The sequence below is a fragment of the Gallus gallus genome, chromosome Z, assembly GCF_016699485.2.
Source record: "Gallus gallus isolate bGalGal1 chromosome Z, bGalGal1.mat.broiler.GRCg7b, whole genome shotgun sequence".
NCBI lineage: Eukaryota > Metazoa > Chordata > Aves > Galliformes > Phasianidae > Gallus > Gallus gallus.
The window spans coordinates 71,404,653-71,429,401 of NC_052572.1; the positions used below are offsets into that span (position 1 = coordinate 71,404,653).

Sequence of the window (24,749 nt, forward strand, 5' to 3'; positions counted from 1 at the left end):
AATAGTTCTCATTAAACCATGTCCCTCAACACAACATCCAAACATTCCTTGAACACCTCCAGGTCGGTGACTCCTGGGCAGACCATTCCAGTGCCTGACCACTCAGGTCAAAGCCACCACTGTAGCAAAATTAGCCTCAAGAATAGCTTGCTATACATCCACACCGGTCTTCTTCCGTGCCGGCTCATTTTGTGGCTCAGGGGGACAGCCCGCTCCCCCTACTAGTCTTCTGAATCAAGTTTTTTCCTCCACAAAGAGTTAGTCCAGAACAGAATGCAGCTACACAGATAAGCACTATCACTGCTGAGAAGTAACAGTGGGTTCAGTGTAAAATACGGCTTGCAAAAGGCAGAAGACCCGCAGCATTTAAGAATGGAAATTTAAACCAGGCGCGACCTCTGGTGGCCATATAATAAAACTGCTTGCTCAAAGCAAGGCCAGTAGCTCTGGTCACCCAAAGCCTAGGGCATTTTAGCTGAGAAGGTCTTGGAGGGTAGGGAACCCAGAGCTTCATCAGGCTCACATTCCTGAAAAAAGCGCTCTTCCAGCCTCTTGTTCATGTTCTGAGCTGCAGCATTTCTGCTCCTTGTCCTGCCACTGTGCAGCAACAAGAAAGGTCTAGCTCTATACTCTGTCCCCTTTGCTTTCTCTTCCTTAGTTTGAGCAAAAACTTTTCTCAGCACCTCTCTGAAGGGTGTTTTCACAATGACAGTCTGCTAAACTCCTTTACACCATTCACACTGTTCTTCAAAGGGAAAGGGGGAGAGAACATGATGGAAAAGCATAGGGAGACTGCTCACCAATTGCCATTGTGGACAAAACAGACTCAGCACAGGGAAATTTAGCCCACAGCGCTTTGTCTCTCCAACTCCTCCATGGTCACCCTCTGCCCCTGCTTCACATGGATGCCATCCTTCCCCTGCTGATCCTGCATGGGCTTCCCAGAGGCTGCAGCTCCCCAAGCACCACTCCAGCATGGTCACCCTCTCCCCCAGCTGCTGCTGCACAGGAGTTTCCCCTTTCCTCAGTTCACTCTCCTGAGCACACCCAGTGCTGCTCATGGCCCAGCTCTGGCAGCGGTGGGTCCTTTCTGGAGCTGCTTGGCCCTGACACTGCTTATAGAGGGCAGCCCTGCTTGCAGCCTCCCCACCAAAACCTTGTGACAACAATCTGTTCAAGAAAGCTGTGTTGCAATGTATTGCACATCATCCTGAATGAAGCTGGAAGCACAAGGCTATATTTATGCATTGTGTCTCCTGGCTAGCTCTGCTTAGCTAGTGTTCCACAGAGGTGAATAAATGATACTTGATAGGCTATTAAACCTTGCAGGCTAAAGATTGGCAGCAGACCAAAAAGAGAAGATCCTTAGAGACCTTTAAGCCTCTTAACTCCAACAATAGCTCTAAGGTTCTCTAGCTATGTTTAGAAGACAGCATAGATGCTGACTGAGACAATAATTACAGGCAGGAAAACGTCCCTATTTCAGTAAGATGTTTCACCTTAATTCAGTGCAATTTAGCTTAGGTGGACAGCATTAGTCAATGATTTCTCGCACAGAAGCTGACGTTCAAGAGCAACAGATCCCTCCAGTCATAACTAAAAGCTTCTGCAGTGCTTGGCATCCATAATAACAAGCAAAAAGGCTAACAAAAGCAAATTCAAGTCAGCCACTTTACCACCAATATCCCACTGTTATATCCAGAAGAGTTTATAGATACACCTATAAGGTCCCTCCTATTAATATGGCTAGCAGGCCTGCTTTGCAAGCACACTGTGCTTGCTTCTGCTTCTCAGTGAGAGTGATTACAAGAGACCATCACGTCAGAATATTATCAAGAGCAACAGAGTTCCAATCATGCTACACTGAAGAAGAGGCCTGAGGGAGCTCTCAAAAATGGACATCTGCAGTCCAAAATAATACAACAAAATTTAAAAATGTCCCCAAATGAAATACTGACATTGCAACTGAGTAAAACAAGTAGACTGGAAAAGAAAAATGAAGTCCATTCTTTTTCATATACACACACAGTGGGATGAAGAATAACTCTACTGTGTGTTGCTAGGACAAAGGCTTTGTAAAAGTGTGCTTGACAACATGTAGCTAAACCACTAGACATATACACACACACACCATCAAAATAATCAGAATGACATGAGTCTTGCTTAATTACTGTGAACACTGGGGATGAAAAAATCAGGCACATGAGCAGCCTTCCCAGAGCATGAAGATACCTTCCACCAAGGGAATGGAGAAAACACCTTGAAATGAGTTTCTAGTCAGAAAGTGTCTTTCAGTGACTTTTTCCCAAGACTCTGTTCACAGTGGGCACATGCAGCCATATTCTGTTATCTTTCTGCAAGACAGAGAAATTAAATGCACAGCAGAGGCTATTTAAAAAACAATTTTATGGCAAATGGGAAAATCTGGTTCCATTATTCTTGCTACAACACAGGCCCTCAAAGACTGCTCTAAAATACACTGATCACGGAAGGTGACTCTGCCCCTCTACTCTGCTCTCGTGAGATCCCACCTGGAGGTGTCCATTTCTGGGGTCCCCAACACAAGAACGTGGAGCTGTTGGAGCAGGTCCAGAGGAGGGCCACAAAGATGATCAGAGGGCTGGAGCACCTCTCCTGTGAGGACACGCTGAGAGAGCTGGGGCTCTTCAGCTTGGAGAAGAGACAGGACCTTACAGCAGCCTTCCAGTATCTGAAGGGGGCCTACAGGGAAGCTGAGGAGGGACTTCTTATAAGGGCAGGTAGTGACAGGACAAGGAGAAATTGATTCAAGCTGGAAGGGGGTAGATTTAGAGTAGATAATAGGAAGAAAATTATTTACTGTGAGGGTGGTGAGACATTGGAAAAGGTTGCCCAGAGAAGCTGCATTTGTCCCCATACTGGAGGTGTTCAAGGCCAGGCTGGATGGGGCTGTGAGCAACCTGGCCTAGTGGGAGATATCCCTGCCTATAGCAGAAACGTTGGAACTAGGTGATCTTAAAGGTTCCTTCCAACCCAAATCATTCCACTGGCATCCATAATAACAAGCAAAAAGGCTAACAAGAGCAAATTCAAATCAGCCACTTTACCACCAATATCTCACTATTATATCCAGAAGAGTTTATAGATACACCTACAAGGTCCCTCCTACTAATATGGCTAGCAGGCCTGCTTTGCAAGCTCACTGTTCTATTCTAGGGAATTCCATTTCTTGTTTGCAATGATAAGCTTCTAACTTGTAATGACTACTTCAAAACAAACAAACAAAACCCTATGAGTACATTTTCCCTTTCTTTTACCCTTTTATTTACAATCATGCATCTCTGACAAGACAGCCTTTGGAACCTGACCACCACCATCCCGACATAGGAGAGATGAAGTTTTGCACTCATGGGAGCAGACAGTTCAGCAACACTGAAGATCTGACCAACAGAACTGTTGAAACAGACCTTTCTCTTCCTGATGGAGGTCTACCTGGTCAGCAAAGACTGCTTGAGGATGATCAGCATATTTAGCCCCAGCCCAACTACTCGTTAAAGCTCAGCTATTATCTGTAAGTGATAGACAGTAAACAAATACTTTGTACTTTTGTTTAGTTGTGCAAAATGTGATACTACAAGCAAGATGCTCAAACTAACCTGAAGAGGGAAACTAACATGCCAATGGAGAACCAATGCCAATGTTGGTCCCCCTGACTGAAAGAATAAGACTGAAAGCAAGGCCAATAAAAAGCCTGTAATGTACAATGATTTCTGGAGACTTCAGCTCACTTGGCTCAAAGTTTTTCCACTGTTTCTGACTGGAACCTAAAGACAGAAATGATTATTTCTCTGGAAGGAAGAAAAAAATGAAATTTCTTCCTTGTAGAGAAAGATTTAGAGATGAGAATTACTAAGATATGACACCATCCAGGGCAGAGACCTCAAGTTTAGTTTGATGACACTGAAACCATATTACAAAGTTCATCGCTTCATCATTTGTAACTAAGCTACTACTTATCAGTATACATTCAGTAAGAGTATGTGTGTTGTCTCTTTAAAAAAGGTGCTTAGAGAAACACCAGGGATTTTTCCTGTTCTGAGGCAAGCAGATGCTCCCAATGTAGAGTATCAAAAGAGGCAGAAGTAATGCAGAAGTTAGTAATGGCATCATCTTTAACAATACCACTCTGTGTCCTTTCAGAGGATCTACAGTGCTCTACACAGACAACTTGTTTGAACATGCAATAACCTTCTATTAAGTCCCTAGTTCAAACTTCTCCATGTCAGGGCCACAAGTATATGTTACATAAGTCAAGTAAACTGAGGCAGACTCCACAGGTTCATTAACTGTCTTCTACAGTAAGACTGTGCCAAGGCAAGTTCGTAGTTAAGACTGCTGTTGTACTGAGCTTGATATATTAGAACATTTCCACAGACTCAATGACTGCTTACTTACATTAAAATGAATTTATCTGTTTGCTAGAAAAAAAGAAGAGATAAACTCAGCAGATAACAAGCAAATGGAAAGCATACAAACAGAGAATATCCTGTGTGAACAGTAACATTTAGTCTGGAATGTTATCTTAGAAAAGATAAGACTAAAAATTTGCTGCATGAATTAACTCAGAACAGTCTGCTCTACAGATAACACAGGAGCTGTTATCAACCATCAAAACAAATCACTGCTGTTTACAATAAGTCACTGATGCCTGTTATAAGATGTGACAAATAAAATTTATGTGTGTGTTAGAACACCACGCTCTAAGAGCATGCAAATACTTCTACTCCTGAAAAGCAAGTATTCAGAATCAGTAGAACCCTTACTTTACATTTCATATAAAATACTTTGCAGTATAGAATGAAAAGTCACCTCCAGCAGACGAGATTCTCATTAATATCCTTCGGGTGTCTTGGTTTGATGTTGAAGTTGGAAGCATTTACTGATAGGACTGACATGTTAAAATAAAGCTTTTCAAGAAAGAAAGCTTTGATGCAAAGTAGCATTGTACCCTAAATGGAACCATCAGTGCAGAGAAAAAGACAAAAAACACAGTGACTGAAGAATCTTAAGTTGGTGGTGAGACAACCAGTAAGAGGGGACTCAGCCTGATAGCAGCTCCTAATAGTGATTTTTTGGAGTGTTGTTTCAAAGGCATTGTATTTTTTTTTTTTTAACTGCTACATATTAAAAATAACATTTGGCAAATGAGCACTCAAATTGGAAGGGTGTTGGCATCCTTCAAAAAAAATGATATTCAATACTTACGGTGCACACATGTGGCCAGTGCTCAAGCTGACGGAGCACTGTTGTACTAAGCTCCTCCCTGTACGTTTCCTCATAAACCTGTGCTATCTTCGACAGCCAAACACCATTTCTGTACTTGCTCAAAATCTCCTTAATGCGGTTTTGAATTTCACTGATGTTAGGAACAGAACGGCCAGAGGCGACAGTATGCGTCTCCACACCAGATGTATTCAAGTTATCTGTTAAACAAAAATAGAACCTTCAAGTAAACATAATCTTATCAGTAGGGACAGATTTTAACCCACCTACTTAATAATTAATCATGGGAGTTGCCAGTGTAACACCAATTCTAAAACACTACTCTCTTGTATAACTGTTTCAAGTCACTTTCCATTGGAAAGACACACGGAAGCCTCACACACTCGGACACAGCTGAAATAGAATTCTGAATTACTGTGGTTCTTTTCATAGGCAGGTATTAAACCTTTTTCAGAAAGGATGCTGGAGGAGGATGCAAAATCTTTGGCAATAGTGCAGCCACTCAGCAGCACGGAGGCCATCTCCCAAGACAGATACAGGATGTTTTTTTTCCCCAAGTACATACACAACACAGATAAAACAGAATACCTAAGTATGTTAATCCAAATTAAAAGATATACAAAATAGACTAGAGAGTCACTTTTTATTCTAAGATATGTCCTAAGTAAAAGTCTGAAAACACACAGTCTTGACTCGATAGTTGCTGGAGGTCCCTTCCAACCCCTACAATTCTGTGATTCTGTGAATATCCAGCTACTTTGTGTGGCTTCGTGCACCACCTATAGGAGAAGGGAAGTCATGACCTCCAGTTGGAGGCTCACATCACTAGCTTTCCTGCCCCCTCATTCTTCGCTCGTCTTCTCTTGTGGCAGGGAGCACTTGCTACCAGACCTGTAATTTCCCAAATCAACCTGGCAAATCTCAAGGAAAGCAATCATCATTTGACAAGCCGGCCAACAATACAACTGCTGGGATTCAGGCAGGCAGAAGGATGTGTTCTGAACAGCTAGGGTAGCTTGCTGGCATTCATGTGGCTGTTTAATCCCAAAAGCCACGATTTCACCCTCCGCTATTATATCCATACCCTGGCACTGAAGTGAAGTATACTCCAGTTCCCAAGATACTCACTCATACTATGTGACTGGCTTTGACAATTACTACACAATGATTTTCCTAGAAGACAGAAACAAAAAGGCAGACAAATAAGCACATCTATTTTCCCAGCACCATGAAATCAAAGTGAGAGGTTCGCTCATGAAACTTGATATTTTACCCAAATCTATCTTCATTCAAAACAAGTAGCAAGACAGGCTTTTCTTAGGAATACACCCATTCTAATGCCAGCAACGTGAACAAGAAGACACCTCTTAATGGGGAAACTTACCATTTGAATCAACGGAAGGCCTTCTGGACAGGTGAACGTGCAGCTCCTTTTGAAACCGTGGTGAGACAGTTGGTCTCTTCTCAGACCTAAAATTGAAATTTGCTTTAAATCAATTTCTTGGCTCTGAAGAGCATTCTATTTGCTTATAAGACATACATGCGAAATAGTATGTATTCCACAAACTTCTAACTGGTTCTCTACATAAGAGCAAACTCCTGTTGTCCTAACAAGCAAGACACCTCAGCTAGCAACATCAAGGCAAATCAACAGGTGTTTTCTAGTGTGACTTAACTATGCTGATCACTGAGAATAACAAAACACTCAGTAGGAAGACATTCACAAAAAAACAGACCATGCAGACCCAACAGAACAGATTAAGCTCAGTCATAATGCTTCACAATTTGGTTTTCTTTTGGCCAGAGTCTCAGTCTTGCTGATGAACATGAACATGTCCATCTTCTTAACTGCCACGTCTCCTGAAAGCCTTAGGCTGCAGAATTCAGGAACACACTTAAAAATACAAAGTATACTCCTATCACCAGCTGGCCTTTGTTAGTCCTATCCCTAATTCTAAGCAACAGGCTCTCAACCTGTTTCTGTTCCATTTATACTGAGAGCACATTCAGCATGAGCTCCTGACAGCAGAGAGGTCACAACAGCATGTACTGCGTCACTTACATTGCAAGCAAGGAGAAGCAAGAGTTTCAGAAGAGTTCAAAGACCAAGAGCAAGCACCTTCCAAAGGCATTTATGCATGGAAGAACTGCAGTGGAGCAATAGTAGCAGCAAATGCACTAAAATAGCTCTCCACAGAAGCATGGCAAATTGCTGCAAATCCCAGGAAGCTTCAGGCTAGAGCATCCATTGTACATGCACTAAGCAGGCTCTGCAGATGGTCCATTTCCAGGGGGCACATGAGGACAACAGCCACCTGTGGAGTCCACAGACAACTCTGGAGGAAATCACCAGACACAGAAACATCAAAGGAGACTTCCGAGCTCCACCTGGGATCTTTGAAGATAGCACAGATATCAAGTACTAAGCTGAAGTTAGCAACAACAGCAAAAGGAAGCCAAGGCTAGCATGTTATAAAGGTAAACTTACATGTCCTCAAGCTGACCTTTAATCAGAGCACAATCACAAAGCAGAAAAAGGTCTCACATTCACACCTTCCTAATTATATAATCATTAAAGTTGGAAAAGACCACTAGAACCATCTAGCACAACCACCCACCCACCACCAATATTGCCTCTTCAAGATCTAACAAAATTGGGTACCCTTCACTTTCTTTCTGTCCTCATGAAATGACAAGCCTGCTCCTCCACCAGGTATAGGATGTCACTTTAACCAAAAATAGTACCTCTGTTGAGAGACAAGTCCTACTGTATTAGTAGTCAGGACAGCCACTGTCAAGTGCAGCATTTTCCATAGCAGAAGAGGACAGACCAGCAGCTCAAAGATGAGCACATGTGAAACAAAAGCGTGATGAGACTTAAAAGTACTAAAGCATAGGTCACCCGCATCAAACTCAGACTGACATTTATACACAACTCTTATCATCTGAAGAGTCTCCTCAATATTTTGTCTGCAACAGAACAACAAAAAGATAGGAGATGTCCTCTTGTGTGCCACAGCCCACACCCTCACATAAGTTGTCTCCTTCGAAGGTATCTGTGCCTGGCCATGGAGGCCCTAAAAGAAAGCCGGGATCCCAGCCTCCTTCAGCCATCTCTCCATACATTTATTCACCAGCAATGACAACTCCAAACTGGACAGGTACTTGAGAAAAGAATCCCATAAGCTAGTCACATAGGTAACAGAGACTTTGGATAAGTGAGACTGCTGCCTCACAACAGAAATCAGTTGTGTTCCAGTCCCAGTATCACACCACTGCTGCACTTCAGGTAACATGGATGACCTGAGCGCAGGGATAACTAGTAGGTACTGCAGCAAGAATTCAGTTCTTTGTGCAAAGAGGTGTAGGACAGTCCAGAACCAAGCCTGCCTGGCACAGAGCTAGACAGTCAGAAGGCCAACATGCTACTTCCCAGCATGCAGATACAGAAAATTCAACTGCTTGCAAGGCCTCATGCACTCTAGTTGTTGAAAAGTGCTCCCAGCAGGAGGCCTCCCAGTCATGCTACCAGTAAGAGAAGACAGCAGCACGGCCCGACACAAACACATGATTAGACATGCTGCCCTGCCAAGCATCCATGCATAGCTGAAAGGCAGGCTTCTTCAGAGGCACATTTCTTCAGAGAGGAGGGAATGCATGCTTTTCCATGCCTAAGCCCCTTACCTTAGTAAGGCCCACGCCGTCCTACTCCGCACTGTCCAAGGGCCAAAGACCAATCCCAGGAGCAGGGCTGGTTGGCAGCCACCAGCAAACACTGCCTGCTGATTGAGGCAAGGGGGACACCAAGCACCTTCATCTACTTTCATGTGTCATTGTTTTCCAACTTCAGTGTCTCCTACAGTATGATTTACAAGTGAAGTCCTTCTCAGTCTGTGGACTTGCAGGTCCACAGCAGCACACTGGCATGGACTTAGATTGATAACTGATTGCTGTTATATATACCCCACAACAGCACCTGCAAGGTGGCCTGAGATGGCAGTAGGAAACAACCTGCCAGAATCACAGCTACTTTTAGCATCTCTCCCACATCATATAGGCATGACAGAGTGGGAAGGCGAAACAGGCCGTTCCCTATCACCCATGACCAAGCAGCAGCAAACCCCTGAAGCCATGGCCACAAAAATCTCACAGCAAAACACCACAGCACTGCTCTGAGGAGAGAGGTGGGGTGCTCCTGTCACGTACATTTGCCCCACAGCAAAAGGCCTGCATCCCCTTCCCAGGGCACTAGGGCACTGTTCTGTGCCACACTAATCACAGCCTTGGGCGTTCAAGCAGTCCATGGCAGCTGCACTTAGCCAATGATGCTGACAGCCCCATGCCTCACAGCACATTACAGCACAGTGTGGCTGAGGCTGAGCGCAGCCACCATGAGTGGCAACACACACTCACCCTGCACCATCAGCTGACAGCCTGGGGCAGAGGTAAACACCCCACAAAGAGAAATGATGGCCCAGCAGCTCCATAAGCCACCTGGATTAGAGATGCTCACACACAAGGGCTGAAAAGCAGCACAGAGTGCTAACCCAGCAAAACGGCACCTCCAGCCTCATCCCAGCTTGGCCCAACACATCCGGGCAGCTGCTGGCTGCATGTGATCCAGAAAAAGCACAGAAATGCTAACGCTGCAAAGGCTGAGGTAGGCAGAGGGCAAAGAGAAGCCTGCTGCAGAGAAACAATCATTAGCGCTCAGTATCAGCATCCTCTCAGCACACAAACCCTCTCTGATTCCCACATACCCACAAGGCCAGAAAATCCTTGAACAAAGAAGCATCCAAGCACCATCCTGTGTCCCTGCATCTCCCACTGCATGCACTGACCTGTTGACAAGCGTGACATGTCTCTGCATGGGGATCTCTCTAGGCAACCCACTCCCTGTGGCTGCAGGTGGGGCAGACCAGGCACTCTCCGTGGTAGGATTTGTTGTGACGCATAGTACACCTCCGCCTCTCGGCACACGAGGGATGGGCTTCTTGCTGCCTTCTTCCAGTGTGTTCAGTGACCTGGGTTGCCGCAAAGTTCCTTCCGGCCTTCCTAAAGAGTTTCCAGACATGGACATCAGTAATGCTCTCCTCTGCCCTATGCAAGCCGTCCTTACAGGCAGCAGCTAACACATACAAACAGGTTGCAGTGCAGTGCAAGCAGAACCAGAGTTACTGAACTCAACAACTTCGAGACAGCTGTCCAAAGCTGGACATTAGAGCTGGATTTCTTCAGCTCATCAGCAGGCAAACCTGGGCAGCAGCTGTGCTGAGGTACCAGGGCATTCACATCAGGAACTGCAGAGATATCTGCAGCTGATGCTGCCCAGGCTGCTCCTCACCATGGGGGCACAGCTCACCTCTGCCAGCCCACCAAAGGCTAGATTATCCCTTAAAATCAAGCAGGCTCACCACCACTCTACTCACACCTATCTCAGACATTTCTCCCACAAAAGCACAGCCAAATGGAAATGAAGGCAAGGGTCTTTCCAGAACATTTTTTTTTCAGGAGTGTGCTAAAGAAAGCCTCTCTCACAGACAGTGGCTTGCAAGCACTGATACCCTGTTGTCAGCATCACATCCCATTCGTTGGAACCCTCCAGTGAGAACACACATCTCACTGCCTTCAGTGGCACACCTTAAGGCAAAGACTTTTGCTTCTAAATAGGCAAAAGTCTTTAGTAACAGCAAGCCTTTTGCAGCTGCCTGGGGCTTACCTACTGGTGTGACTGGAGATGTATTCTTCAGCCTCATCCGGCAGTTCACTTGCTTTCCTGTTTTCTTCTTTGAACTGCTCTGTCGGGCTACGAGTTGAGCAATCTGCATGGTCTCAGGGCAAGCAACAGCATGGCAAGTCACCTGTTCGGGGCATGAAAGGGACAGAAGTAGAAACAGTCATTGAGGCCCAAGCTCACCCACAGTCATAAAAAGACTGACAGCAATTTCCACTTCCTGTAATCAATAGCTCACAGAGGCCAGCAGGCAATTCAGCAGAAGTTTCAGAAACAGACAGAGGCCTTTGAGAATCTTCTCCTTCCACAGTGCTCCTCAGAAATCAGCAGAGCTAATAGCCAAACCCACCCAAGGCTCTCCATCTTTAGCTTGGAGCCCATCTGGCAGCAGCCCAGCTCCTCTCTTGCATCCTACAAGTCCAAGATTCCACTTCACAACACTGCCCTGTACTTCCTCCATCTCCAACCAATAAAGCAGATTCCCAAGGGTCTCCTCACACCTTCTCAGGCAGTACACATTGACTTTGCAGGAGCTTCCAGCAGCCACTCAATACCCACAGCCAAGAGACAGGCAGGCCCAGCCCTGCAAACCACCACTCATGGGACTTCCAGCCCCTCAGCCTCTCCTCACCCCAAGCTCTGCCTGTCCTCCTTGGCCAGAGCCTTCCCACTTGCTCTCACTCCTTTTGATTGACTTCTGCCCACATGTGCTCAGGCACTACTGCGGCCCCACACTGCTAGGCTGTCCTTTTCCATCCTCACACAGGAATAGCACAGCCATCCCACTGGCACAGATTGCCTGCAAGCACTGTGTTGGCACTCAACAGTGGTTTGGCTTTGGGCAAGTATATAGACAACTGTCTTTGCCTCCACTATGACCTCTTGCCTTGGCCTCTCCTTGATACATCTTTGTAATGCAGACAAAAGTTGTCCTTTAAAAGCAAACAAACACTGCTTCAGCAAGCCCCCAAGCCACAGATCTCACATGAACTTGGCCTCATGGACAGAATACCAGCCCAAACATTGGAGTCATCCAAGTGCCAAAAACAAATTAAGGCAGCTGAAGGAGTATTCTTCCAACACTTTGAGGATGCCAACTTTGGAGCAATCCAAAAAGCATGGTGAGAGAGGCTGAAAAAAGAGACCCTCTCACACAGTGCTGTTACCCTACTAGGACCCCAGATAACCTGCTGCTTTGAAGTCACACTGTACAACTGTTGTGCAGTCATCACCTGTACAAGAAATACGCCGAGGGTGTCAGAGCTTGGCCTGGTAGCATCTCAGTATACAGACTAACCAGTGCAGTAGTTACATGCAAGGAAGTCCAGCGAGGCCAAAGTTGGTAGAGATCTCTATAGACCACCTCATTCACTATCCCTGCTCAGAATGGCATTAACTGTACCTACTCGCCCAAGAGATTGTCCAGTTGGGAGTGGAATATCTCCAAGGATGGAGACTTTTCAATCACTCTGGATAACTTGTTCCACGGTTTGACCACCATTACTCCAAAAAAAAACCAAAAACAAGCAACCACTTATGTTCAAATGAAATCATCTGTATTTCACTTTGCACCTCTTGCCTGTTCACTGAATACTACTGAGTACTGGAGATACAGCTAGGCTCAAATGTTTTTCCACTCTCCCCAGAACAGCTGTTAATACACACGGATTAGACTCTCCTGTGCTTTCTCTTCTCCACAGTGAACAAATCCAGCTATCTTAGCCTGCCAACACATGAAAGAGTTCCAGTCCCTTTACCACCTTCCAATCTACTCACCAAATTTGATGCAGAATGTCCACATCCCTGTTGCTTCGGTGGACACAGGACCCTGCATGTGCTCTCACCTGGGCTGAGTACAGAGGAACAGATCTCCATTAACCAGCTGACAACAGACTTCCTAATGCAACCCAGTTCATCAGACTCCCGTGCTGCAATAGCACACTGCTGCTCATGCTGAACTTGGATCTTATCTGCCAAGTTGTCTCCTGGCTGGTCACCCACAAGACTGTAGTGACGCATAACACTTTCCCTGCTTGCAGGGCTTGTCATTTCACTGTGCTGAACCATCACGAGGCTTCTGTTATGTCATTTATCCAGCTTGCCGAGGTCCATCTGGAGGGGAACCACCTGCTCTCCAAACAGCCATCAGTCACTCCAACCATCAGCAGACTTCCTAAAGGTGGACTCTATCCCATCACTTTGGTCATCCATGCTAAGTAGCACCACCACAGAATAAAGAAGAGTTTGCATGCGGTGCTTGTAAAAATCTGCACCAGTGGAGGTGACCCAATGTCACCACTGCTAAAATGTAGCACCTCTCTGGGCTGACATCCACTGTTTGGTCTCCATAAACATTCAGCAAGCAGAGAAGAATATCAGTGGGTGCCATTTTTTCTGCATGAAGGAGTTCAATGACACACCTCTGCTTCATATGCTTTGCCAACCCAGACACCATTCAGTCAGACAGCCCCTCTGCTGCCATGTGCAGCACAGCAACAATATGGAATGAAATACTAACAGGAAAGTTCAACCTCTACTGCTGCCCCACCAATGCTTGCCTCTGACATTGTGGTCAGACACAACAAAATAGCAGGCATTGTTTTTGGAGCATCCCTTAAAATATATTATATAGTTCATGTATATAAGTAACAATACTTTAATATTTAATATTTTTACTAAAACAAACAAAAAAGAGCAATTAAAAACAGAACTAGTGGGATACTTGAGCTTGTTTTTGTGAAACTAATGCATCAGGCTGGTTCAGTGGCAGTGGCTGCAATTCTCAGTGAGGTCTCTACAATCCTCATCAGAGATCTTTTACATAATTTTACTCTTCCTGTACTTCATCCTTGAAAACAATTGCTCACAAATATACATACTGCCAAAAAACAATGACAAATAACGTGCAATTGTGAAGTGAGGAATCAAGAATGGCTTTCCAACAACAGCCAGCTCTCAGCACCCAGGAGTGCACTGCATCAGGCCCGCACAGGAGTGCATGGCCAGTTTGCTTAGGCGTTCCTTATCTTAGTTCTTCTTTGCTGAAACTAAGGCTTCCTTGCTATGGACCTTCCCAATCTCAGGAGCCTTGGAGTGGCTGATGGCCAGCCTTGCCAGCGAATAACAAGGCAGAGAAGGTATGCTACATGTCCTTTAAGATTAGGTGCCAATTATAAATCATCTGCAGGCTCAAACTTTCTCTAGTCATCATTTTCTTACACACCTATAGAAACATTTCCTCTTGTCCCTCACCAGATTCAACTCTACATGGGCTGCAGCTTTTCTTACCACATCCCTACATGGACAGTATCTCTATATTCCTTCCAGCTCACACAGTTCTGCTCCTGACTCTTGTCAGATTCTGTTAGCAGCAGAATTAAGATCCAAAGCTCCCAGTTCAGTCAAGCATGTCTCCTGCAATGCTTGTTTCATGCTCTGTTTGTCAGGGGGACTCTTGTAGGTACAAGGGGTGTATTAAAGATGGTGTATCTGAGCTTCAGGTGGGACTACAAGACAACCAGGGCATTAGCGAAGCATTCTTGTAGAGCAGTTATTTGCTGCAGTCTTTACTAAGAGGCCCTCACTGTAGCACTGAGATACACGACAGCAGATTTCTGCCTGGGTTTCTTGCTTGCTTCTTGCAGCCACCACGTAGGAATGGGCTGCTGTTGTTTTTTTCCTTGCTCCTCCAGTTCCAGTTCTCCCTTTTTGCCACTAAACAAGGAATAGTTTAATAGCGTAGTTCTTCACACCTGCAAGCCAGTACTAATTCAGAACATGAGTTGCCCTTCCTGTGTACTAGGAAACATCCCTAAGCTGAAAGTGAAAGAAGAAGCTGGACTCCAGCACATAATGTACAACTCCATTACAACGTGCATTAGCAGGCTGCATGATGAACCAGCTCTGGGTGGCTTTCTCCTAAGCCTTTGAGTGTTTCAAATCTGCAAGTCATCAGCTCCTACCAATTGTATTGCTTTATGATGACCGCAGTGTAGCTTTATTATGAGATCATGCTCTGTAACACTGCTACACAGAGTGACTTTTGTTACCAGCTGCGCTGTAAAGGTGTCAGGTTCACTCATTTTTAGAACTGCTCAGGAGCTGCCTGTTCTCTTATGGTGTGGCCACACTTTACTGCTGCTTCCAAAGACGCGCTGAAAGAAGACAAAAACTTGTTCCTACAGTGGACTTGGGCAGAGCAGGTCCTACCTCAGCTCTGTGGACAGATCCATCTGAAATCCTTCACGCTTCACCCTTTCAGAGGCATCTGCATGACAGCCTGTGCTCCGTGCTCTGAGCAGGGCCTTCATAAGGCTGCCATGACACGCAGCACAGCCAAGCGCTGAAGTTCTTCGGTTGCTTCAGCTTTTTCTCATTTTTCTGCTGCTCCTCTGCTTTCTCCTGCCACCTGGACCAGCTGTTTCAGTCTTCCTTCAGAAGGATACTGCCTGAAGTGGCGGTGCTTTGGGAGTTGTTTTGAAAATGATGGCATTCTTTCTTGGCTTTTACATTGTTGAAGTAGTCATTAAGAAATGCAGTCTTGCCTATCTCCATGCCCAGATGCGTGGATATTCACTTCTCCCTGTTGCTACTTCATGCATACTTCCTTTTTAAGTTTAGGGAGCAGCAGCTTGTTCATTCATGCAAGTCTCTACAACCTTTGCTTATTTTTCCTCCCTACTGGAATGGAAAACTCTTGAGTCAGACGAGGTGATACATGAAAGTGGGCTACTTCTCCTGAGCCACCCTTCTCTACAGGATTGTATCCTATGGGATTCTTCCAGACAGACTCTTGAACAAAACAAAGTCTACTCTTTTCAGGTTCTTCATCACGATGCTGCCTTTTACCTCACTCCCCTCCTTTCACAATCCTGAATACCATCATCCTGCAGACGCTGTAGGAAAGGCTGTCCACAGGTTTTACACCTCTGAGCACTTCTTCCTTGCTTGTAAGAACTGGGTCCAGCCGAGCATTTCCCCTCATAAGCTCCCTGTTTGTGTCAGGAAGGTGTTCTTACCCAGTAGTTCTAGTCCTCCATGAGAACCAGAGCCTACAAAAGCGAGGCTTCTTGCAGATGTCTGAGGAAGGCATCATCTGCTTCATCTCCTACATGTTCCTGATCACCAAGGTTACAAAAGAACCCATACACCTGTCTGCCCACAGCTCCCAACAAAGAAGCTCTTGCTAGCTCATCATCTGTCCCACAGCAGGGCTCTGTTCACTCCCATAGCTCTCAAACAAGAGAGGCTTATGCTTGCTCCCCTTCCTTCTATCCCATCATGTTCTTCATAACAGCCTGTGCCCACCCATGGCAGCGGTCAGTTGCATCAGCTACCACAACGGGTCTCTGACCCCAATGAGATCACAGCCCTGCTAATGTGCACAGACCTCGCATACTGCCCCATGCAGTCTGCAGGAGTGTACAGGCCCTTCAGAAAGATGCTCAGCTGTGCTTATTTCTGAAAGAGGGTATAAGAGCTCTGCTCTCAAATTCTGTCTAGCATGAATTTTCTTCTTCACATGAATTTACTCAAGATGAACGCTTTCAGCCCTGGTCCACAGATTACACTGTGCCTACCATTTGAGTCACCTCGCAATCCTCTTGCAGCCTTGTCCTTCATTCCCTCGTGTGACTGCTGGTTGTCCTCATCCTCTCTCTGCCATTCCTGATTTTAAAAGGCATACAACCTACTCAGCATGACCTGAAGGCAAAGATTGCCTCTACTCACTCTTCATAAGAAATGCTCAAAACCAGTTAGGGCTCAACTGCACACATCACCCTCTGCTCAAGTGTCTTCCCAGGTCACATTCTGGATAGCTGCCACAAGAGGGTCACACAACAGCAACATGAGCTCTTCATGAGCCTCTTCTGCCCCAGGTCTTTGCTTCCCTTTAGCTGCTTCAGTCAAGCAAAGCACAGTCAGCATGACAAAAGCAAAGTGATTTCTGCTGAACTACCTCCTCCTCTTTCTACCTCCTATAGCTACATTTCAATCTTTCTTTACAAATGCCTCTGTGAATGCCTCCAGCACTTCTCAAGTGTCCACAAGGCTCTCAGCACACACTGCATTAGAGGATAAGCAAGGCTCTCAAGGGAAAGGGAGGATAACAGATTATACCCTGCAAGGACCAAGTTAGAAACAGATGGCTATCTGCCGAAGCCACCATGAGGAAGCATTAAGTTGCAACATCACAATCCCAGAGGCACATGAATTCATGTTTACTGACGTAGCTGCAGTCAATACAGCCTTGGAGCACGCAGAAGAGAACCTCACACTTAGTGACCTGCTGTGAAAGGGTGAATTCAGACAGTTGCAAAAAGGCAGAAAGGGAACCATTTCTTAATAATAATAAAAAAAAGACAGCCACATTTCCAGGAATCAACACAAAACCAAAAGAATTCCATGACACCTCTCACCACACTTCACATATAATCACCAAGACCTACTTCTGAGCTTTCAGATGCCACCTCAACCCAGGTAAGCCAGTAAGGTCATAATCACCACCTCTCCAGATCTGGTATGACAGCCACAGTTTCTGCCAAACATCTGTGTTTACCTAGGGAGAGGAGCAAACCAGCAGATTTGCAGCCAGGAGCTCCACACTCTCAGATAAGATCTGTGGCTTCAGCAAGCTGCTTCCAAGCCAGCAACCCACCAGGAGATGCAGGCTACAGCAGCAAGACCAAGGAATAAGGGAAAACTATCTGATCACACTGAACTCTTTCTGCTGAGCTAGGATCTACCCCCTCCACAACAAACAACAACAAACAGTGGAACCATGACATCTGCACTGAGTGCTTGTTCTTCTGTAAACTTACTAAGCTGAGGTGCAACACCTCACCTTGGCAAGTCTGCAATGTTCTGCAGCACTGCAACTCACAACAAAGAGTACTAAGCCTTCACAAACTGATGTCAGGTTTGTACACATGAGAGTCTACAACAGCTTTGTTGTAGGAAAAAAAGAAGTCTCCAGAACCCCAGCCTGAAAATACGTTCAAGACACATGTACATGACTTAATGTTCTGTGAGGTCCCAGGACAGCCCACTAATATAGCCCCAGAGGAAAAAAGTTTGAGATGTGGATCACAGCTATGCCATCAAAGTGTCTTTCCAGACAGAACTCCTCATCTGTAAGGGGGAACTCTCCATAATCTTCCACCTTTTGTAAACACTGCTTTCTGATCTGCACACAGGAACAGGAAAGTAAGACATCTACTCTGTGTCACAGCTTCCACCTCTGATAGCATTAGTGCACCACACACATTACAGTGTTTCTCTCAAATAATCCATGACAAGGGCAGAAGTACAATTATGAATTTTCACACTTTACAAACATGAAAGCCATTTGCAGCCTGCTGCAATTCTCTTGATTATCCCAGATTCTTACCTCTCCTGTTTGATTTCTCTCGATCCTGACCACTTCAGGAATGCTTGCCACATAGGCTTCCAGTGTGGCATACCCTAGGTGTCTGAAGGGAATCCATTCACCAGTTAGTGATCTGTATTCATCCTGAAGCTCTGACAAGGGTATGCCATGTTTACTGGAATGAAGAACAGATCGCAGTGCTTTTGCAACCAGGTCAGGCTCCTGCATCTTCACCTGTAATGCCTATACCACAAAAGAAAAAAGCAATTTTACATTCAGAGACTAACAACAGCAGCTTTTGTTACTCTGCCTTCCCCCCAAATGAACAAGGATTTAACAGCTTTGGGGCCCAGTCCTGATCACAGGGCAGTATGAGCACGATGGTGGTGACAGTGCAGCATGGCCAAACTGAGCAAACTGGCAGCTACCTCCCATAACGTGGCAGCTGTGCCAAGGACAGGCCTTCCACCACAACAAGGCTTGCTGTCACAAGGCCCAGGCACTGCTGCTCGCTCACCCACCCACCCCAGCAGTGCAGAGGAAGAAAGGTGCTAGGTACAAACCTGAGGGCGGCATATATGCCTGAAGTTTGGTGTGTGTGGACAGTGAAGAGGTGAACTAACTACACCTCCCCTGCTCTGGAGAACAAACCCTCAGCTGCTTCATAAACAACCTGTATCCAAGAGGAAGCAACCCAGCAAATCAAGCCCCATTCTGTGCCTGAAGGACAGTACTGCACGGATGGGAGCCATTTGGGCCCTCACTACAAAAAAGACAGAGGTCCTGGACTGTGTACAGAGAAGGGCAACAAAGCTGATGAGGGGACAGAGCACAAGTCTTATGGGGGGCAGCTGAGAGAACTGGGATTGTTTAGTGTGGAGAAGAGGAGGCTCAGGGGAAACCTCATCACTCTCTACAACTGCCTGTAAGGAGGTTGTGGTGAAGTGGGGGTCAGCCTCTTCTCCCATGGAACTAGTGACAGGATGAGAGGGAATGGCCTCAAGTTGTGCCAGGGGAGGTTCAGGTTGGATATGGGGAAAAATGTAATCTCAGAAGGATTGGTGAGGCACTGGAATGGGGCTGCACAGGGAGATGGGGGAGTCACTGTGCCATAAGCATTCAAGAAATGCGCACAGATAGTACTACGGAACGTGGTTTAGTGGGAAAATATTGGTGGTAAGTGGACGGTTGGACTAGATGATACTGGAGATCTTTTCCAACCTTGGCAATTCTGTGATTCTATCCTACGATAAAACAGTGAAGATGCATTTTGGGGAAGGCCTGTTTCCCTTTTCTGGGGGGGGAGAAATCACCCTGGGCACCACACCAAGCTGAAAAGGAAAAGGAATGCCAATCTTCAGCATTTTTCAGTCTGCACAGAGACACTAACAGCATCCTGCCTTGGTGCACCCCAAGCACATGATGGCCCAGCTCAGCAAGAAAGGAACACGGAGTCCGACACTTCCTTGGCTCCTTGAGCCTCTTTACTTAATGCACAAGCAGCATCTTACTGACCTCAGCTGGCCACTGCTCACACGTGCTTGTATTTACACACCCATACGCCCACACAAGCACACAGCACTGCACGTCTGTACTTAAAAAAGGTACATACACCGACACAGTGAAGCTAAATGTATTGTACACAAACAGGTCAGACAGAGAAGTTCCAGCTTGCCAATTTCGGCCCTGAAGGCAGATCTCCCCTAGTCCTGCAGCAGGGCAGGCTGCAATCACACACCCCAGCATCCCTCTGGTGACACCGAACCCTCCCATCGCCCCAGCGGTACGGCCGCACGCAGCCAGGGAGGACTGACGCACACATACACCTCCTGGAGGCAGCCAAAGCACTGCGGGGCTCCCGCTTTACTCCTTCATTTAAACAGCATAGTCAGATCCCGATTTCCTCAGCGTCGCTCTTGCAAGCCTTCCTTCTTGCACTGAACTTACTGTTTTAACAGCTGTGCAGGAAAAGTTACACCTGGGCAAAGGTGAGAAGGAAGAACGCCCCGTGACTCGGGACGGCAGACTGCGGGGCTGACTCAAAGAGAGGAAAGTCCAACAAGGAGTGGCGCGGGGGTAGGACGGCTCCAGGCTGCAGTAACACGGCGGAGCTGAGCCGCAGGCAGCGCCGCACACACCGCGTCCCGCGGCACCGCGAGGAGCAGCCACGAACGCGACGCGCCGTGCGGCCGTAAAGGTGTCGGTACGGAGGAGAGCCGCGCCGGGCGGACAGCAGTGCAGCGGAGACGCGCACGGAGACGCGCCGGTCCCGCAAAGCTCCCGGCCCCCACACAAACTTCCCAGGGAACCACCGCAACCGCCCACAACCGACGCGCCGGGCCGCGCGCTCCCCGAAGGCACGTACCCGTCACTACCGCAGAATCGCTTTCACCGCGGAGCAGAAGCAGCTTCCCGCTGCCGGGCACGGCCTCTCCGTCCAGCCCAGGAGGGCGGGAGCCCCGCGGGGCTCCGCCGGTTCTTCACCCCAGCCGCGCTCCGCACCGCCCTGTCCCGCCGCCAGGACGAGGCGCAAACTCCGCCAGAAGCGCATGCGCGGCGCTCCTGCAGCCCAGCCGTGGGGCGGGGCGGGGCGGGGCGGCCATCTTGGGGGCTGTGGCGGAGGCGGGGAACTGAGCTCGGATGGGGTTGAGATTTGGTGTGAGAGCATTCACCCGCCCTGTCAGGTGGACTTTCGTACTTCTGGAGCGTCTCTTGGCTCACAGTTTACAACGGTTTGAGAACTTCTGTCTCCTATTTAAAAGGAGTGCCTTGGCAGGACCACAGTCCATGTCCTTTCCACGTAGCTCCGTTTGTGGAGCTCTCCAACAGGATGTTCAAAATCTGTGTGGATATTTACCCTTTTATCTATGGATAGCTCTGAGGCGCTAGTTAGAGCCCTGTTTCTGGTTTCAGAGCAGCAATACTTGTGTTTCACCCCTCTTGTAGTTACCTGACAGGCTCAGGGCAGTTCTCATTAATTCAGTTTTGATGGAACCAAATCCTTTCCAACATTCTGGTGTCCATCCCAATGTTCTCCCAGGCCCCTTGACAGCAGCATCTAACAGCATGGCAAGCAGACTATGACTTGGTACCCAATGTCTGCACCATCCAGCCATCCCTGCAAACATTTGTGGCTTTGCTTAGATGGGTGAGAAGCTGTTCTGCAAATAGCTTGTTTCCTTTCTGCTCCTAATTCTCTTTGACACGTGTCAAATCCCTGCCAAAATGCAGTGCTTTTTACTGCTTGCAGCTTTTTTTTTTTCCTGAGATATTAGTACCCAGCTGGTTCCAATAAATTCAGTAGATCTGTGTTTGCTACTTGTTCAGTTTTTGCCAAGTAAGATGTCCTCTGCATGTTGCAAGAGTGATGAAAGGATTCTTACTTTGCCAGACTCCCAGGTTTTTGGCAAGTAAGTTACCACAGAACACGGCCCAGCGTGGCTGCACTTCCCTTTGGGGGGCAGAACTCTCCCATGTGAGAGTGAGTACCTTCTGACTTCCTCCATCCAAAGGAATGCAAAAGAAGGCGTCTTTTATAAAGTACTCGCTGTCTTCAGGTGGTGCTGACAACGAGGTATACGGGGTTTTGTACCACTGTATGAACCTCCACCATGATTTTATTAATTTCTTTCAAGTCTTGGTACTGGTCCTGAGTGCAAGGATTCTTGGATAGCAAAACGCGAGTATGATACTCTGACATTTTCATAGCAGTGCTTACTGCATAAAAGTATTCATCAATGGTTCTAAGCCCACTCTGGCTTCTAATTTCAAAGGATACTGTTTTTTTTTTCTTACTGGTCTTAGCTTGACTTTTACCATGGTAGCATTCTTGGCTCTCCTAGGTTTTTTGGAAGTCTATGCTAGGAGTAGTATTAGAGCATTTAAAATTTCCTCTGGAATTCTGGTCCCTTATTGTTCCATTTCAGTCTGCAGACACAGTTGAACTCCCCATACTGTGTCCTCAGGTACATGCAACTGAATAGACTCAACAGAAAGTGCTAGTTGAGCTCTCAATTCATGAAACAGATCATATCCTGGCAATTGCAGGAAGGAATTTGGCATGCATAGAAATTTCTGAGGGATCTGGACAGACTGATTGCTAGGCTAAGGCCAATGGGATGAGGTTCAACAAAACCAAGCACTGGGTCCTGAACTTTGGCCACAACAACCCAGACAGCACTACGGGCTTAGAGCAGAGTGGCTGGCAAGCTGCACAGATGAAAAGGATCTGGGGTTGTTAGTGGAGGGCAGGCTGAACATGAGCCAGCAGAACATGCCCAGGCAGCCAAGAAGGCCAATGGCGTCCTGGCTTTTACCAGAAGTAGTGTAGCCAGCAGGAGCAGGGAACTGAGCGTCCCTCTGTGCCTGGTGCTGGTTAGGATGCTGTGGGTGCTGCACCTGTGGAATTGTTGCTGCAGGGAGTGGTAGAGTACCCTGAGGAGATCTCTGGTTGCAGCTGGCAGCACTGCATGTACGGACCTTCTGGAACAGGTGGTCCCGTTTCTCTGCAGCAGGCTTCTCTTTGCCCTCTGCCTACCTCAGCCCTTGCAGCGTTAGCATTTCTGTGCTTTTTCTGGATCACATGCAGCCAGCAGCTGCCCGGATGTGTTGGGCCAAGCTGGGATGAGGCTGGAGGTGCTGTTTTGCTGGGTTAGCACTCTGTGCTGCTTTTCAGCCCTTGTGTGTGAGCATCTCTAATCCAGGCAGCTTATGGAGCTGCTGGGCCATCATTTCTCTTTGTGGCGTGTTTACCTCTGCCCCAGGCTGTCAGCTGATGGTGCAGGGTGAGTGTGTGTTGCCACTCATGGTGGTTGCACTCAGCCTCAGCCACACTGTGCTGTAATGTGCTGTGGGGTGTAGGGCCATCAGCATGAACTGGGGAGGAGAAAAGAGCATGGCAGGAGTGTGAAGGACTCATAGGGGAGCTGAGAAGGCCTGGATGAGGAGGTGCAAGTGTAGAGGCAGAGGCCGAGGAGGAATGAAGTGCCGCAGTGGATGAGGAGTTGAGGCTGTGATCCAAGCAGAAGCAGGGGAATTGGACAATCTGCACCACAGCTCCTACTCACAGTGGTGCTAGTGGAGCTCCCTGCATTCCTCCTTGCTCCTAGGACCCTGGTGTAGCTGCTGGGGACAGGCAAGATATCCCTGGGGCAGCACCTCAGCCTGTGATGCTGCACACTGCTGTGGGAGCTGCCCTGTGAGACTCTCAAAGTCCTGCCAGTGACACGCATTTCAGCAGCAATGGGTCCTTTGGGACACTGGTGGGAAAAGGCTCCACTCTCTCACCACTTAGGCACTACACAGAATCACAGAATGGCCCGGGTTGGAAGGGGCCTCAAGGATCATGAAGCTCCAACCCTCCTGCCACAGGCAGGGCCACCAACCTCCTCATTTAATACTAGACCAAGCTGCCCAGGGCCCCATCCAACCTGGCCTTGAACACCTCCATGGATGGGTCATCCACAACCTCTCTGGGCAGTCTGTTCCAGCACCTCACCATTCATAGTAAATAACTTCTCCCTGACATCCGACCTAAATCTTCCCTCCTTCAACTTAAAACCATTTCCCCTTGTCCTGCTGTTATCTACCCTTTCAAAGAATTGATTCCCCTCCTGTTTGTAGGCTCCCTTTAGGTACTGAAAGGCTGCAATGAGGTCACCCCACAGCCTTCTTTTCTCCAGGCTGAACAAGCCCAGCTCCCTCAGCCTGTCTTTGTAGGGGAGGTGCTCCAGCCCTCTGATCATCTTTGTGGCCCTCCTCTGGACCCTCTCCAACAGCTCTCTGTCTTTCTTGTACTGGGGGCTCCAGACCTGGATGCAGTACTCCAGTTGGGGTCTCACAAGAACAGAGTAGAGAGGGACAATCGCCTCCCTGTCCCTGCTGGCCACCCCTCTCGTGATGGAGCCCAGGATACCATTTGTTTTCTGAGCTGCAAGAGCACACTGCTGGCTCATGTACAGTTTGTCATCCATCAGGACCCCCAGGTCCTTCCCTGCAGAGCTGCTCTCAAGGACTGCTCCTTCCAGTCTGCATAGATGCCTGGGATTCCTCCGACCCAAGTGCAAAACCCTGCACTTTGCTGTGTTGAACCTCATGAGGTTCACCTGGGCCCACCTTTCAAGTCTGTTGAGGTCCCTCTGAATAGCATGCCTCCCTTCCACCGTGTCAACCACACCACTCAGCTTGGTGTCATCAGCAAACTTGCTGAGGGTGCACTCAATTCCATCATCAATATAACTGATAAAGATGTTAAAGAGCACCAGTCCCAAGACAGACCCCTGAGGGACACTGCTCGTTACCAGCCTCCACCTGGACATAGAGCCATTAATTACCACCCTCTGTCTGCAGCCTTTCAACCAATTCCTTACTCATCCAGTGGTCCAC

At 47.3% G+C, this 24,749-nt stretch overlaps 1 protein-coding gene across 2 annotated transcripts in view; it reads right to left on the minus strand.

Annotated features, from left to right (window-relative positions):
• TDRD7 (tudor domain containing 7) overlaps positions 1 to 20,906 on the minus strand; it is a 40,596-nt gene extending 19,690 nt beyond the window's left edge. Inside the window, exons 1-6 of one of the 2 annotated variants that reach the window (NM_001305104.2) lie at positions 20,731 to 20,906; positions 18,387 to 18,608; positions 10,982 to 11,123; positions 10,104 to 10,317; positions 6,647 to 6,732; positions 5,245 to 5,462 (exon numbers count right to left, since the gene is read on the minus strand). In NM_001305104.2, coding sequence (NP_001292033.2) covers positions 5,245 to 5,462; positions 6,647 to 6,732; positions 10,104 to 10,317; positions 10,982 to 11,123; positions 18,387 to 18,593 — 867 coding nt within the window. In that variant the 5' untranslated portion in view covers positions 18,594 to 18,608; positions 20,731 to 20,906. Of the gene's footprint in view, positions 1 to 5,244; positions 5,463 to 6,646; positions 6,733 to 8,946; positions 9,119 to 10,103; positions 10,318 to 10,981; positions 11,124 to 18,386; positions 18,609 to 20,730 lie in introns of those variants that run through there. The other variant, XM_004949619.4, reaches the window with a different exon arrangement.
• Between the last annotated feature and the right edge of the window lie 3,843 nt (positions 20,907 to 24,749).